The 17,420-nt window shown below is 46.6% G+C and overlaps 1 protein-coding gene across 4 annotated transcripts in view; it reads right to left on the bottom strand.

Annotated features, from left to right (window-relative positions):
• The window catches only part of LOC311426260 (zinc finger SWIM domain-containing protein 6-like), a 269,097-nt gene that overhangs the window by 88,572 nt on the left and 163,105 nt on the right, over positions 1–17,420 (bottom strand). For 2 of the 4 annotated variants that reach the window (XM_084502493.1, XM_084502490.1), the window contains exons 6-9: positions 8,644–8,820; positions 8,245–8,391; positions 6,712–6,858; positions 1,286–1,546 (exon numbers count right to left, since the gene is read on the bottom strand). In XM_084502493.1, coding sequence (XP_084358619.1) covers positions 1,286–1,546; positions 6,712–6,858; positions 8,245–8,391; positions 8,644–8,820 — 732 coding nt within the window. The remainder of the gene's footprint in view (positions 1–1,285; positions 1,547–6,711; positions 6,859–8,244; positions 8,392–8,643; positions 8,821–17,420) is intronic. The other 2 variants (XM_084502492.1, XM_084502491.1) reach the window with 2 other exon arrangements.

Genomic DNA, 17,420 nt, shown 5'->3' on the forward strand with positions numbered 1-17,420 from the left:
ATGTGAGCTGGCAATTTCTGCCTAACCTGGCATAAACTGAAGCTATTGCAGGAAAGCTAGATTTCTCAGCAAACAGTAATGCAAGACACTGCACACTGCTCACTACGGTAATTTCATAGGTACTTATTTTAGCAGACTTCCTACTAAGATTACCTTATAGTAAACTATAAGTATCAGTGAACACTTGAGAGAAATCCTGCCTTTTCCTCAGTCAAGAAATGCAGCAAATTATAATCCATAGGATTCCTGTCTGGTGGTGGTTAATAGCTGGATCCAGTTAGCTGGTGTTCTTGTCCAAAGGCCATAAAGCAGCAGTCATACCATAATGGAAACTCTCCCTATGGTGCAGCTTCTCTGCAGTTTCAAATGGTGCCATCAGTAGGTGCCAGTCTTTAAGGATCTGGGCAACAACAGTGACTCACAGCTGAGAACCCTAAACAACATACTGCATCTCTTCCATTAAAGAAGTTTTAAAAGACAAATGTCTTACAGAAAGAAAACAAAGCATGACTGCTGTGTAACAGTCTTCACAACTCACCTAGAGCAGTACTGTACTCCACACCATCCCTTGAGCAGGCACTCAAAACAAAACCATGCCTTTGGCGAATTAGTTCCTTTAAAATTTTTTCTTCCATTAAAAAAAAACAACAAACAACAACAACAACAACAAAAAAAAAAAAGCTAGAAAGATAACCTCAGAACCCATGAGGCCATGAGGCTACTTTCTGAACATGAGGCTTAAGTGCTACATGTTAAGCCTTTTTAAAAGCTAAGGCAAAGGCATGCTCTTTATTTCCCCACAGATTTTATTGCAATCCACTACAATGATTCCCAAACAGATAACTTAGTCACAATTTAGTCATAAGATCAGGCCTTAAGCCTCAATATTTGATCATGTATTTCAATCGTCATGTACGATTCAAACTTCAGAGGCAAGTCATTTTCCTAATTGCTACAAATAAAATGTTGTAGTTCTGTCCCAGTAATTCTAAGTGAATTTTCTGAGCTCATTAATTGAGAAAAGAGGTAAAAATCTTCATACATTTACAAAGCTGCCAGTCCTTTTTCAGGATACAAGTGACATTTAGAATTCTGCTACTTGAGAACTGCTGATAACTGATGTCTATAATATTTAATTGTGAGCCTGGGCTGTACAGTTAGGATACGGAGATTATATCAAACAAAAAATTTAAAGAACAAAGTGAAAGAACAAAAAATACTAGTTCTGTGGGCTTCTATAAGTGAAGACAGTTTAAAGAAACAGTTAGCATCTATAGTGAGCTACCTTCTAATAAGAAGACTGCTTGTTTTCGAAAAATCTTCACCAGAATATCATCCAATTCAATTTCCTGTAGCTTAGAAATGAGCTGCTCCTCATTTCGACAAACCTTCTCTTGTGCGTACAAGCCATCTGGCATTATTCGTTGTTGTCCCAGCCCTATCAATGCTACTTCCACAGCCAGCGTTAAATAAGATTCTCCTTCTTCTAAGAATTTGTGTGCAGGCAGGTGATGGTACTCCAGAGATTTGCATTGCCCCATGTTCTCTGTAAAGGGTGACACAAAGAACAACACATCAGCAAGTCATTCTAATCCATAATCTACTTATAATGCCATATTTACAAATGCTACCTCTGTCAGTATTCACAGAATCACAGAATTTCTAGGTTGGAAGAGACCTCAAGATCATCGAGTCCAACCTCTGACCTAACACTAACAAGTCCTCCACTAAACCATATCACTAATTTGTTTAAATTTATTTATTTTATTTATTTATTTATTTTATTTATTTATTTATCATTTGTTTAAATTTATTTAAATTACTAGCTTAATTTCAAAATCCAAAGATCCAATGTAAACTATCTAATTCCACAAGGGAGAAATACACAAAGTAATTATAAAAATAATAAAATAAAAATAATAAAATAAAAATAAAAATAAAAATAAAAATAAAAATAAAAATAAAAATAAAAATACACTCAAGTAAAAATAAAAGTTTTCATCTTTAAACTATGATTTAGAGACAGGCAGTTTTTCTCCAGTTTTATGTTAATAAGGCAAAAATTGGAAGATGCATTTCAATTTTTGGGTGTTTCTTTTCTGAACCATTTATGTATCTCCTTAAAGCCTTGATGTTGTATAAGTGGAAAGGGAAGGTGTTTATACCTCTGCATAGATTTCAGATGAAGTTATCAAGATTGTGCAAGTACAGTAGGCCTGATAACTCCACAACATTTAAGCGTCCTCTGTTTGCTAGGGCTCTTTTCAGGATTTTTTATTTAATTGTTACAGTTGCATTTATGATAAACAAGTATAATGCTTCTGAATTTTACTGAAACAAGAATTATTACTTCCAGTAAAAATTACTTATAAATTCCATACAGACCAAGCCATAAATTGCTTTAAAAAGTACCATTGATTCATTTGGTACTTCACAGATACACCATATGACAAAATGCTTCTGGTGGTTTTACTGTGCTAGGCAGGTAAACACCTTCACTCTCCCGGCTGCTGTGTGGCACAGCATTTTTTTTCCCTTTCTTAAATATGCTCTCACAGAGGCGCAAAACAACATCGCTTATTGGCTCAGCTCTGGAAAACAATGGGGCCCTTCCCAAACATGGGGCAGCTTCTAGATCTTTCTCACAGAAACCACCCCTATGGCCCCCTGCTACCAAAACCTTGCCACGTAAACCCACTACACCAGTACCCTGAACTGGTGGAAGGGGATGGGAGCAGAATGTGGCCCTCACTATCCATGAGGAAATGGCTGGCGACCTGCTACGGCACTTGGATGTTCGCAAGTAGATGGGGCCAGATGGGATCCACCCAAAGATACTGATTGAACTGGCAGAGGAGCTGGCCAAGCCGCTTTCCATCATTTATCAACAGGCCTGGCTATGGGGGAGGTCCCAGTCGACTGGCAGCTAGCAAATGTGATGCCCATTGTTATAAATGGCTCAGTCTTCAAAATAGGACTATAATCAACGTTTGCAATTTATTAAAGGAATAGAGGTAAGCAAACAGCGCTTTGTGCGCCGGGAGTCTCTGCTGCACCAGGCAGGTAAACACCACAACTGCTCTCTCACTCCCCCTCCTTAGATGAGGAGGGGAAGAAGTAAAGGAAAGAACAACTCATGGGTTGAGGTAAGGATAATTTAATTAAAGGGAAAAAAATAATAATTATTAAGGAAAGATTATTATTAACTAAACAGTTTAACTAAAGGGGGGAAAAAAAGGGGAAAGGGGAAAAGGGAGGGGGAAAGGGAAAAAACAAAACAAATAAAGGTTATGTGGAAGTGCGGACGAAAGAAATTACTCTCTGCTTCCCACAAATGAGCGATGCTTGACCACGTCCTTGAAGCAGGGCCTCAACGCACGTAGCCGGTGTTCCGGTGGAGGACCGGCATTTTCACGACGAGAGCCCACCCCTCCCCTCTTCTTCCTGTTTCCACCTTGTATTGCTGAGTGTGACATCATATGGTATGGAATATCCCTTTGGTTGGTTTAGGTCAGCTGCCCTGGTGATGTTTCTTTTCTCACTTTTTTGCCCACCCCCTAGGAGGGTTAGAGAGAGTCTAGTTTCTAGAGAAACTACTGCAGAGGTGGAAACAGACTGAGAATAAGGAATGAATCACTTAAGCTCCTGGAAAGCAAATACTGAAATTAAAATGGGCATAAACATCCTGACCTAAATCATGCATCAATTCTGAAACACTGTTTTCCAATTCATATTCTCTGTAGGCCACGTATGTTATCATGTGTTTTATCATCTATTTGAAGTATTATGTGCATGTGCAGCTAAGATGTACAATAACACCCAGGGTCCTAAAAGAATTTGCTGAAGTAGTTGCCAAATCTCTCTCAATCATATTTGAAAAGTCCTGGCTGTCAGGTGAAGTCCCTGGTGACAGGAAAAAAAGAAACATCACTCCCATTTTTAAAAAGGGTAGAAAAAACAACCTGGGGAACTACAGACTGGTGAGCCTCACCTCTGTGCCTGGGAAGATCGTGGAAAAGATCCTCCTGGAAGCAGTGTCGAGGCACATGCAAGACAAACAGGTCTATCCGAGATAGCCAGCGTGGTTTCAGCAAGGGTAAATCATGCCTGACCAATCTGGTGGCCTTCTATGATGGAGTGACTGCAGCAGTTGACAAGGGAAGATTGACCAGTGTCTTCTACCTGGACTTCTGCAAGGCCTTTGACACAGTCCCACATGACATCCTGAACTCCAAAATGGAGAGATATGGACTTGATGGGTGGACCATTCAGTGGATAAGGAGTTGGCTTGAAGGCCGCACCCTTCAAGAGTTGTAGTCAATGGCTCTATGTCCAGGTGGAGGCTGGTAACGAGTAGTGTCCTTCATTGGTCTGTCTTAGGACCAGTTGGTTTGGGCTGGAACTAGATGATCTTTAAGGTCCCTTCCAACCCAAACCATTCTATGATTGCATGATTTGCCATTCTTTGCCTTCACCTGTGGTGTCCAATGAACAAAAAAATGTGAAATACTTCACGGCAACAGATGCTCTAAGAGTAGTGGAGCTATGCACTGAAGTGCGCGTACAGCAACAATAGCTGAAGCTCCAACTATGGAAAACTGACAGAGGCACCAGCAACTCAAATTTTGTGTGGCACTTTTAAACTCCTGTTGCAACTAGTAAGACCTGAAATTATTGCAAGAGAGATTAGAAATGTAAGTTCTCTCTCCTTTTCCAGGAGCCTGGTGCTTAAGTATACAAATCAGAGAAAATCCAGAGAAGTTTAGGTGTATTTCGCTCTGTCTGACTATTCGGTGGGTAAGGAATTGGCTTGAAGGTCGCACCCAGAGAGTAGTGGTCAGTGGATCTATGTCCAGGTGGAGGCCAGTGACAAGTGGTGTACCGCAGGAGTCTGTCCTGGGACTGGTACTGTTTAATATCATTATCAATGACATAAACAGTAGGATCGAGTGCACCCTCAACAAATTTGAAGATGACACCAAGCTGAGTGGTGGGGTTGATATGACAGAAGGAAGGGACACCACCCAAAGGGACCTGGACAGGCTTGAGAAGTGGGGCCACGTGAACCTAATGAGGTTCAACAAGTCTAAATGCAGGGTGATGCACCTGGGTTGGGGCAATCCCAGACGTGAGTACAGACTAGGAGAAGAACTCATTGAGAGCAGCCCTGTGGAGAAGGACTTGATGGATGAAAAGTTCGACATGAGTGCGTGTTTGCAGCCCAGAAGGCTAACTGCATCCTGGGCTGCATCAACAGAGGAGTGGCCAGCAAGTCAAGGGACGTTATTGTCCCCCTCTACTCAGCCCTTGTGAGGCCCCACTTGGAGTACTGCATCTAGGTGTGGAGCCCCCAGTACAAGAAAGATGTAGACGTGTTAGAGCGGGTCCAGAGGAGGGCCACAAAGATGATCAAGGGGCTGGAGCACCTCTCCTATGAAGAAAGGCTGAGAGCTGGGGCTGTTCAGCCTACAGAAGAGAAGGCTCCAGGATGATCTCATCACAACCTTTCAGTACTTAAAGGGGTCTTATAAAAGGGATGCAGAAGGACTCTTTACTCAGGTAGATAATGATAGGACAAGGGGGAATGGTTTTAAACTAAAAGAGGGAAGATTTACATTAGAGCTTGGAAAGAAATTTTTCACTCAGAGGGTGGCGAGGCACTGGAACAGGTTGCCCAGACAGGCTGTGGATGCCCCATCCCTGGCGGTGTTTAAGACTAGGTTAGATGAGGCCCTTAGGAACCTGATCTAGTGGGTGGCATCCCTGCCTATGGCAGGGGGGTTGGAACTAGGTGATCCTTGAGGTCCCTTCCAACCCAGACCATTCTATGCTTCTATGCTTCTATGATTCTATGAACACCCTGGGATGCATTAGGAGGAGTGTTGCCAGCAGGTCGAGGGAGTTGATCCTTCCCCTCTGTTCAGCACTGGTGAGACACATATGGAGTGCTGTGTTCAGTTCTGGGCTCCCCGGTATATGGACATACTGGAGCCAATCCAGTGAGGGGTCACAAAGATGAGTAAGGGACTAGAGCATCTCTATATGATCAGAGATTGGGACAACCGGGACTGTTTGGCCTGGAAAAGAGAAGGCTCAGGAATATCTTACCAATATGTATAAATATATGATAGGAGAGTGTAAAGAAGGCTGAGCCAGACTCTTCTCAGTGGTAACCTGTGACAGGAAAAGAGGCAATGGGCACAAACTGAAACACACATTTCCATTTGAACATAAGAAAAGAATTTTTTACTGTGAATGTAGAACACTGGAAGAGGTTGCCAAGAGAGGTTGTAAAGTCTTCATTCTTGGAGTTATTCAAAACCCAAATAGACACAGTCCTGGGCGATCTGCTGCAGCAGATCCTGCTCTAAGCAGGATATAATTCTGTGATTTTTGTGATCTTCTGAAATGTCTCAGAAAAAGGACAGAGTAATATCTGTGGAGAGGGTTGCTACTATAAAGACTTATTTGCTTTTATTTCAGGCTCAAAATACAGAATTTTCTTCAAGAATAAATAACTGGTAATTTTGGAAGTGCTTTAAAAATTTTCCTTTAAACATTTTTTCTCCCTCATGTTTTCTTAGGGAAGGCAAATGTGAGTTCTTATACTATGAGAACACTGGCTTTGAAGTTAATTTAGAATGGAAAGGTAGAAAAATGCCTCTGGTTACTGAAGACATGTAAAAGATATCTTCCTTTGCACAGCCTTACCTGTGAAGTCTGAGAATCCATGGAAGCTCTCTTCATCCACTTTGCAGGCTTCCATCAGGCTACTGAAGAGGGTGCCAATTGGATCCAAAGGGTGTCCCACCAAACCTTCAAGATTCGTTATTGAGGTTACTCCTTTGTGGAGAAGTTCTATGTTAGAAAAGATGGAGGGAGGAGGGAGGGAAAGAGTGCATATTAGCCACTCTTTAGTTAGCCACTTTATTACTTAAAAGAGGAAGAAAAAAAAAAAAAAAAAGAATGAAGGCAAAACGCCATTCAAACACTTGCAAAGCACATTATGGGTCAACAGTTTCAAATGTAGTGATTTTATTTTTTTTTGAAATCTCTTACTCGCTACCAGGAAATCTTCTGAGAACATCTGCTGAAAAATGACAGCAAAGACTTTTTGACTTTTTGACTTTTTTTTTTTTTTGTAATGTATCCACATCTGTTTCCTGGCTCAAAAGATGTAGTGCCATTTTGTACGTTTTAAGTGAATCTGATGGCACTGAAATAAATGAAAATACTCTAAAATATGTTCCATTATCCCAAATAAAACATGAGCTTATTTTGCATCTAAATATTAATGAAATGATAAACTCAGGATGACAACTCCTTTAAAAAAATAAAAAGAACAAAAACATTAAATGTAGTACGCAAAAAAAAAATTGTCTTTTAATTGAATCACCTTAATTTTGGCATTCTAAAATTTCAGTCGACAAACATACTTTGTTGGATACTTTGCTTTGTAGCCCTCACCCATAGATCAGTTGGAACATGAAAAAAATCCTTTAGCACAATGAATTGAAGAAAGTATGTATTTGGTAAAGGTTATAGATTCCCCTGATCCCATTTTTTACTAACAGGCTTATGGCACTAGCTCTCCTTTGACTCCAACCCCCAACTTTTTTCTCCTAAACATGTATATGCTACTGAACTATGGGAGATCAGTCTCATTATGGCTGATCATGTAAAAATTGTATACAAGCTATTATGGATGCTCTGCTTCTCTACCTACTACGCACTAACTTGAAGATGCCTCTACTCACTCTCATTTATGGGGTATCACCTTCCTTAGTAACCACATGCATTATTGCAAAGCTTTAAAATGCTAGAAAGCCTGCTTCTTACCTAAATGTGTGGGGCTACAAAATGAAACAGCCACACTGTTGAACTGATTGCTCAGGAGGATAGGGCTGGGTGTTTTTGTTTTGTTTTGTTTTGTTTTTTGATGTTGTTGCTGTTTAGGAATCAACTGATATGTAATTAAAAAAAAAAAGTAGATCTTTGTCTTACTAACAAATATCATGTGCTATACATGACATGCAGAAACAAGTAATATTAACAAAAAGGATTATTCACACTGACTTCTTACTGATTCACTTACACGTTACATTACCACTATGATCATTTGCAATGGAGAGTTAAAGACGCCTCATTGACTTTATAGTTTCAAAAACAGTTTTCTTATGCAAAGTTCCAAATGTTATCGTCATCTTGTCATGTCCTTTGCCCTCCTCTCTTCCCCACATTTACCTTTCTTCTGAGCCTGGAACATTTCTAGCTGTTTCTGCTGCTGCCTTCTTAGTGTATTAACAATAGCTATTGCCAGCCTCAGTGCTTCTCTTGGATATCCATGAGATCGTAATGCATCCACCCTCGCACAGGCTGTAGGAACATGTTCTAAAATGGAGAAAATAATTGAATAGCAACGCTTCCATGTCTGCAATGGCCTGTTTTGCTAGGTTAACTCCAAAGGTTAAAACTGTGCAAAAGAGAATTAAAGGACTACTTCTGAAACCAGCATTTCAAGGGACCCTCTGTTCTTTTTGCCAGGCTTCTCATTCATCTCCCCACCATGCCCCCTAAAATAATGCCATAGAAACTAAACAAAGTGGCAAGTCACAGAAACCTCTTTAAAGTTTAGCCACTTACCATGCCAGAGGGGCCACCCATGAGAGTCAAAGAGTGAGTTTTCAGTGTCGTCATGGTAACAGTAGTTGGTGTATAGGTTACTGCTGATAATGTGCTGTAAGTGGCTGTCCTGCCAGTGAAGATCGCATGCCTCAATGGCTCGAGTGAACACCGTCCGATGGGGCCTGTTCGATGAATCTGTCATTTTCAGAAGTTCAGAAAGCTTCATCAGCTTTTACTCATTCATATGTGAATAAGTCATTCACAGCATTCTTGTCTTCTTCCTACTCATGACCCCCAACTGATGGCAGCCTGTCTTATCCCCCTTCTGCAAGAAGCAGGCTGCAGATGACATTTCACATCCTATTACTGAACAGGCTAGACAAAGTGTGCACCATTCACTCTGCATTCAAAAAGAGATCTATGGAACAGCAAGACTAATGCTAAACAGGGCTTTGCAAAGGGAACAGCTAAAGATGAAGGATATCTGACAGCTCTCCTGAGAACAAACTAGAAAGTATATGGCACAGCTACTCAAACATTCCCAACTTCTCTATTTCTGAGACCCAGAGCTGCAAGGACAAGGGATGGATGAACAGCGTATGAAGAACTCTGGGTCAGACGTGTTCTGCAGGGGTTTCCCTACATCGAGGCCCCTTCAAGGCAGATGAGGGAGCCGCCAGGACCCGGCAGCCCTCACGAGGGTGGCTGATGAGGCTTGGGTGGAGACAGGAGTGTCCCTCCTCTGTCATACAAAGGCAGCCCCTAAGGAGCGCGAGCAACCAAGAGTGTGGCTAACAGAGCAGGCAAACAGGGCTTGTCAGTCAGGGAGTGGTGTGGCAGTGTGTTCAGGCAGGGCATGCAGGGAGGGTGCTGAAGCTTGGCCAGGTTGACTATGGAGCGATAGTATCCACCCAGCAGAAGACAGCGGCCTCACAGAGCTCAGCACACACCCACCACAGCTGATGCAGCCTCCCAGACAGAACTCCAGGGGGAACATGCTGCCACCGAGGTGTCAGGCTGCTGGGTGTGCCCTACTCTTATGCCACTACAGGATGACAGTAGAGAGCACAGCTCTGGGAGGTGTGCCCAGGTTGAAGAACTGCTTTGTCTGGTGGCAGAGCTTTGGGAGGAGGTGGGCAGGCTGAGGAGCATCAGGGAGTCAGAGAAGGAGATTGACTGGTGAGGTAGAGCTCTGCCATCCCTGCAGCAGGGTCCTCAGCCAGCCATAGCCACTGCTCAAGAAACAAAAGTTCCCCTACCCCCTTGCCAGAACGCAGACAGAAGGGATCTAAGAGACAGGGGGGAGTAGAAGCAGGATCCTGTTTGGCGTAGCAGGTGACCTCAGCAGCTGCCTACCTCACCTTCCCAGGTGCCCCTATACAACAGGAATGAGGTTCTGGAACTGTATAGGAAATCAAATGACAATGTGGATAAAGGTCCATCTATATTGAGGGAGTTGCCCAGGGCAAGTCAACCTATGTCCCACATAACAACAACCTCCACCAAGAAAAAAAGAACAGTTATAGTCATAGGTCATATAGTTCCCTTCTGAAGGGAACAGAGGGCCCGATTTGTTGTTCAGACTTGACCCATAAGGAAGTCTGCTGTCCCTGGGGCAGGGGTATGAGACATCATTCAGACAGTCACTCGTCTGGTAATAATCCCTCTGATTATTACCCTTTATTGTTTTTTCAAGTTGGCAGTGATGAGATGGCAAAGAGAAGCCAAAGAGCAATCAAAAGGGAATTTAGGGCTTTGGGGCAACTGGTTGAAGGATCAGGTACACAGGTAGTGCTTTCCTCCATCCTTCCAGTAGCAGGGATCAATACTGAAAGGAACAGGTGAACCTATCTGATCAATACATGGCTCCGAGGCTGATGCCACCAACACAGTTTCAAGTTTCTTGATCATGGGAAGGTCTACATGACACCAAGCCTACTGACTCCTGATGGAGATCACCTTTATCTGAGGGAGAAAAGGATTTTTGTCCAGGAATTATCAGGGCTGATCAACAGGGCTTTAAAACTAGATTCGAAGGGGGAAAGGGACAAAACCAGGCCCACCAGAGAGACTGGACACCAATTTTTGAGGAACTGCATGCTGGGGAGGCCCTTCAGTCTGCCCCACAAAGGGCTGAGTTGAATGAAAAACATCTCAAATGTTTCTATACATACACACGCAGCATGAGAAATAAGCATTTCAGCTCCCTGAAATGCTTGTATACTAATGCGCGTAGTATGGGAAACAAACAGGAAGAACTGGAGATCTGCGTGCAGTCGCAAGGCTATGATCTCATTGCAATCATGGAGACATGGTGGGATAGCTCACATGACTGGAATGCTGTCATGGAAGGCTACGTGCTTTTTAGAAAAGACCAGACAGGAAAGCGAGGTGGTGGAGTTGCTCTTTATGTGAGAGAGCAACTGGAATGTGTGGAGCTCTGCCTAGGGGTGGATGAAGAGCGAGTTGAGAGCTTATGGGTAAGGATTAAAGGGCAGGCTACCACAGCTGACGCTGTTGTGGGTGTTTGCTACAGGTCACCTGATCAGGAAGAGGAGGTGGATGAAGCCTTCTTCAGACAGCTCCAAGTAGCCTCTCAGTCACAAGCCCTGGTTCTCATGGGAGATTTCAACCTCCCTGATATCTGCTGGGAAGACCACACAGCTGGGCACAAATAGTCCAGGAGGTTCCTGCAGTGCACTGATGACAAATTTTTGACGCAGGTGGTCAAAGACCAACAAGGAAAGGTGTGTTACTAGACCTTGTATTAACAAATGAGGAAGGATTAGTTGGAGATGTGAGGGTCAGTGAGCAGCCTTGGCCGCAATGACCATGATATGGTGGAGTTCAGGATCTTGCGAGGAGGAAGCAGGGCAAAAAGTAGGATTGCGACCCTGAACTTCAGGAGAGCAAACTTTGTCTTCTTCAGGGATCTACTTGAAAGAATTCCATGAGTTAGGTCCATGGAAGGAGGGGGGGTCCAAGACAGATGGTCAGTATTCAAGTATCACTTCCTCCAAGCTCAAGATTGGTGCGTCCCTATGAGCAAGAAGGCAAGCAAAGGGTACAGGAGATCTGCGTGGATGATCAGGAAGCTCCTGGCAAAGCTCAAAAAGAAGAAGGAAGTTTACAGCATGTGGAAAAGGGGGCAGGCGACTTGGACGGAATATAGGGATGCTGTCAGTGTATGCAGGGATGCGACAAGGAAGGCCAAGGCCCATTTGGAATTAGATCTGGCAATGGATGTCAAGGACAACAAGAAGGGCTTCTTCAAATACATCAGTAGAAAAAGGAAGACTGGGGAAAATGTCATCCCACTGCTGAATGGGGCTGGTACTCTGGTGACAAACTATATGGAGAAGGCAGAGTTGCTGAATGCCTTTTTTGCTTCAGTCTTTACTGCTATGACCAGCCCTCAGAAATCTCAGACCCTGGAGACAAGAGAGGAAGTCCGGAGAAAGGAGGACTTTCCCTTCTTCAAAGAGGCTCAGGTCAGAGATCATCTAAGCACACCTGACATCCACAAATCCATGAGCCCCAATGGCATGTACCCACAGGTGCTGAGGGAGCTGGCCAATGTTATTGCTAGGCCCCTCTCCATCATCTTTGAAAGGTTGTGGAGAACAGGAGAGGTGCCTGAGGACAGGAAGAGAGCCAATGTCATGCCAGTCTTCAAAATGGGCAAGAAGGAGCACCCAGGCAACTACTGGCCAGTCAGCCTCACCTCCATCCCTGGAAAGGTGATGGAACAGCTCATCCTGGAGCTGTTCCTGGGCATTTGCTGAGGCGATCGGCTCCGGGGCAGACGTGTTCTGCAGCGGAGCAGGGGACCGAGGCGGGCAGGGCTTTTTGTCCGGCATCGAGGCCACTCGGGGGGGCCGCCGGGACCCGGCTGTCCTCGCAAGGGAGGCTGACGAGGCGAGGGCGGAGCCAGCAACGTCAGTGGCGGGCTATTTAAATCAGGCGTTGCCACCGTTTTAGAGCCATTTGCTGAGGCAATCGGCTCCGGGGCAGACGTGTTCTGCAGCGGAGCAGGGGACCGAGGCGGGCAGGGCTTTTTGTCTGGCATCGAGGCCACTCGGGGGAGCCGCCGGGACCCGGCTGTCCTTGCGAGGGAGGCTGACGAGGCGAGGGCGGAGCCAGCAGCGCCCCCTCTCAGGCTGTTTAAAAGTTGCCCCTAGGGAGCGCGAGCGACCAGGAGCGCGGCGAACAGGACGGGCAAACAGGGCATGGCACGTCGAAGGGCGTGGCAGTTTGCGCAGCAGTTCGCGCGGGCAGGGCGAGCGGGGGGCCCATCGTCGCTCTGTTGCAGCTGCCTCTCCCTTCGGTGCTTGTAACCTGCTTGCGTAGAACCTGACCACGGTATCAACCAGGCAGAAAAACGTGGCCTCCGCATCTCGTGCGGCATCTCCAGCCACGGTCGCCAGTGTGGCTACTCAGACGGAGGGCTCGGGGAAACACGCAGCCGTCCAGGTCCTGGGCTGCAGAGTGTGCCCCAGCCTTCTGTCGGTCTCCGACAGCAGTGGTGGGTATGCCTGTGGGAGGTGTGCCCAGGTTGAAGAACTGCTCAGCCAGGTAGCGGAGCTCCGGGAGGAGGTGAACAGGCTCAGGAGCATCAGGGAATCAGAGAGGGAAATTGACTGGTGGAGGTGCGCTCTACCCTCTCTGAGGCAGGCTCACGAGACTGCCACGGCACAGGCGTCTCCTGTTACGCAGAAGACGGAGGTTCCCTCCTCCGGCCAGGCAGCGGGAGGAGACCTAGATCAAGGGGGGGAATGGAGGCAGGTGCCTATTCGGGGTGGTAGGCGAGCCCTCTCTCTGCCCACCTCACCTTCTCATCTACCCTTAAATAATCGATATGAAGGACTAGAGCAAGACAATCTAAATGACAAAGTAGACAAACACCCGTCCCAGTTGGAGGGGGCGCCTAAGACAATGCGACCTACACGTCGCATTGCCACATCATCCTTCAAAAAAGAAAGAAGGGCTATTGTTATGGGGGGCTCCCTTCTGAAAGGGACAGAGGGACCAATATGCCGACCGGATCCAACCCGCAGAGAAGTCTGTTGCCTCCCTGGGGCTCGGGTGAGAGACTTTGCCAAGAAAGTCAAGCGCCTGGTACGGCCCACTGACTACTACCCGCTACTGGTCTTTCAGGCTGGTAGCGATGAAGTAGCAACGAGAAGTCCGAAGGCGATCAAAAGAGACTTTAGGGATTTGGGGCAACTACTTAGAGGATCAGGGGCGCAGGTGGTGTTTGCCTCTGTCCTTCCGATAGGGGGGATCGAAGCTGAAAGACATACTGTTCACATAAACTCGTGGCTTCGAGACTGGTGTGACCGGCAGAATTTCGGTTTCTTTGATCATGGGAAGGTCTACGCTACACCGGGCCTGATGGCACCGGATGGGATGCGCCTCTCTCGGAGAGGGGTAAGGATCTTTGGTCAGGAGTTGGCAGGGCTGATAGATAGGGCTTTAAACTAGAGTCGAAGGGGGAAGGGGCTAAAACCAGGCGCGCCGGCGAAGACCTAAGGGATGGTACGCTAGAATCAGAGGGGCTGTGTGCCAGTGGGGTCCTTTGGTCAGATCCACAAGGTGCTGAGTGTAAGGAGACGCACCTGAAGTGCTTTTACACAAACGCACGCAGTATGAGGAATAAAATAGATGAGCTAGAAGTCCTGGCCCAGTCCCGCAACTACGACATCATCGGCATAAGCGAAACCTGGTGGGATGAGTCCTGTGACTGGGGTGTTGCGATAGATGGTTACAGGCTCTTCAGGAGGGACAGGCAGGGTAGGCGAGGTGGTGGGGTGGCGATGTATGTGAAGCAGGGGCTGGACTGTGTGGAACTTCAGGTCGGCGATGGCAAAGTTGAGAGCCTCTGGGTAAGGATCAAGGGACGAACGAATAAAGGGGATGTCGTTGTGGGAGTCTATTACAGACCGCCTGGCCAGGATGATAGCACCGATAAATTATTCTTTGCAGAACTAAGAGAGGCCTCGAGATTAACTCCCCTTGTCCTTATGGGGGACTTCAACTTGCCGGACGTTAACTGGGAGTGCCACACGGCTGACACGAGCAAGTCCAGGAGGTTCATGAAGCACCTAGATGATAACTTCTTGGTGCAGGTGCTAACGGAGCCAACTAGGAAAGGTGCCCTCCTAGAACTGTTGCTAGAAAACAGAGAGGGTCTGGTGGGAGATGTGGTGATTGGTGGCCGCCTCGGTCATAGCGACCATGAAGTGGTTGAGTTCAAAATTTATGGTGACAGAAGGAAAAGTGCCACCAAAACCTCATCCCTAGATATGGGGAAAGCGGACTTCAGGCTGCTCAGGGAACTAGTCAGTAAGGTCCCCTGGGAAACTGCTCTTGAAGGCCTCGATGTCCACCAGTGCTGGTCACTCTTTAAGCGATGCCTCCTAGAAGCACAAGATAAGGCAATTCCAAAATATCGCAAGTCAGGCAGGCGGGGCAGGAGGCCGGCGTGGCTGACCAGGAACGTTCTAATGGAGATTAGGCGGAAACAGAGAGTGTTTCGCTACTGGAAGGAGGGCCAGGTGTCATGGAAAGAATACAGGGATGCTGTTCGTGTTTGTAGGGAGAAAGTTCGAGTGGCCAAAGCACAGCTAGAGTTGAAGCTGGCTGTGTCTGTGAGAGAAAATAAAAAGGGTTTTTTTAGATATGTGAATGGAAAAAGGAGAACTAAAGAATACATAGGGCCGCTCCTTGATAGGGAAGGTCTCCTCACAGACAATGACATAGGCAAAGCATAGACGCTTACTGCCTTCTTTGCCTCTGTCTTCAATGCCGATGATGGGCTTCGGGACCCAGGGTGCCCTGAGCTGGAGGACCGGGACGGTGGGGATGACAAACTCCCAACTGACCCTGAACGTGTGTGGGATTTGCTACTCCACCTGGATCCCTACAAGTCCATGGGTCCGGATGGGATTCATCCCCGGGTGCTGAAAGAGCTGGCGGACGTCATCGCGGAACCTCTTTCAATTATTTTTCAACGATCCTGGGAATTTGGAGAGGTCCCGGTAGACTGGAAGCTGGCAAATGTTGTGCCAATTTTCAAGAAGGGTCAGAAAGAAGACCCTAGCAATTACAGGCCTGTCAGTCTCACGTCAGTGCCTGGTAAAATCATGTAGAAGTTGGTTCTCGGACTTATTGAGGCGCACCTGGGGGACAAAGCAGTCATTGGTCCCAGCCAGCATGGGTTTGTGAAGGGTAGGTCCTGCCTAACTAACCTGATTTCCTTTTATGATAAGATCACCCGTATGGTGGACCAAGGGAAACCAGCTGATGTGATTTTTTTGGACTTCAGCAAGGCTTTTGACACGGTTTCCCATAGGATCCTACTGGACAAAATGTCCACCATACAGCTAAATAAAAACATCATACGATGGGTGAGCAATTGGCTAACGGGCAGGGCCCAAAGGGTTATGGTAAATGGAGCTGCGTCAGGCTGGCGGGCGGTCACCAGTGGGGTCCCTCAAGGCTCCATTTTAGGGCCGGTACTTTTCAATATTTTTATAAACGACCTGGATGTAGGAATAGAGGGTATTTTGAGCAAGTTTGCTGATGACACCAAACTTGGAGGAGTTGTGGACTCAAATGAGGGCGTAAAGGCCTTGCAGAGGGATCTGGACAGGTTGGAGAGCTGGGCGATCACCAACCGCATGAAGTTCAATAAGAGCAAGTGCCAGGTCCTGCACCTGGGACGGGGAAACCCTGGCTGCATGTACAGACTGGGCGATGAGACGCTGGAGAGCAGCCTAGAAGAGAGGGATCTGGGGGTCGTGGTAGACAGCAAGTTGAATATGAGCCAGCAGTGTGCCCTGGCAGCCAGGAGGGCCAATCGTATCCTGGGGTGCATCAAGCACGGCATCGCTAGTAGGTCAAGGGAGGTGATTGTCCCGCTCTACTCTGCGCTGGTGCGGCGTCACCTCGAGTACTGTGTGCAGTTCTGGGCACCACAGTATAAAAAGGACATGAAACTGTTGGAAAGTGTCCAGAGGAGGGCTACGAAGATGGTGAAAGGCCTTGAGGGGAAGACGTACGAGGAACGGCTGAGGTCACTGGGCCTGTTCAGCCTGGAGAAGAGGAGGCTGAGGGGAGACCTCATCACAGTCTACAACTTCCTCGTAAGGGGTTGTCAAGAGGCAGGAGACCTTTTCTCCATTAACACTAGTGACAGGACCCGCGGGAACGGGGTTAAGCTGAGGCAGGGGAAATTTAGGCTGGGCGTCAGGAGGGGGTTCTTCACAGAGAGGGTGGTTGCACACTGGAACAGGCTCCCCAGGGAAGTGGTCACTGCACCGAGCCTGTCTGAATTTAAGAAGAGATTGGACTGTGAACTTAGGCACATGGTCTGAACTTTTGGGTAGACCTGTGCGGTGTCAAGAGTTGGACTTGATGATCCTTAAGGGTCCCTTCCAACTCAGGATATTCTATGATTCTATGATTCTATGATTCAGCAAGTTTGCTGATGACACAAAGCTTGGAGGAGTGGCTGATACCCCAGAAGGCTGTGCTGCCATTCAGAGGGATCTTAACAGGCTGGAGGGTTGGCCGATAGAAACCTTGTGAAGTTCAACAAGGGCAAGTGCAAGGTCCTGCACCTGGGGAGGAATAACTCCAAGCACCAGTACAGGTTGAGGGGTGATCTGCTGGAGAGCAGCTCTGCAGAGAGGGACCTCGGAGTCCTGGTGGATAGCAGGCTGACCATGAGTCAGCAATATGCCCTTGTGGCCAAGTTGTCTAACGGTATCCTGAGCCGTATTTGGAAGAGT

This window comes from Aythya ferina, assembly GCF_964211825.1.
Source record: "Aythya ferina genome assembly, chromosome: W".
NCBI classification, from domain to species: domain Eukaryota; kingdom Metazoa; phylum Chordata; class Aves; order Anseriformes; family Anatidae; genus Aythya; species Aythya ferina.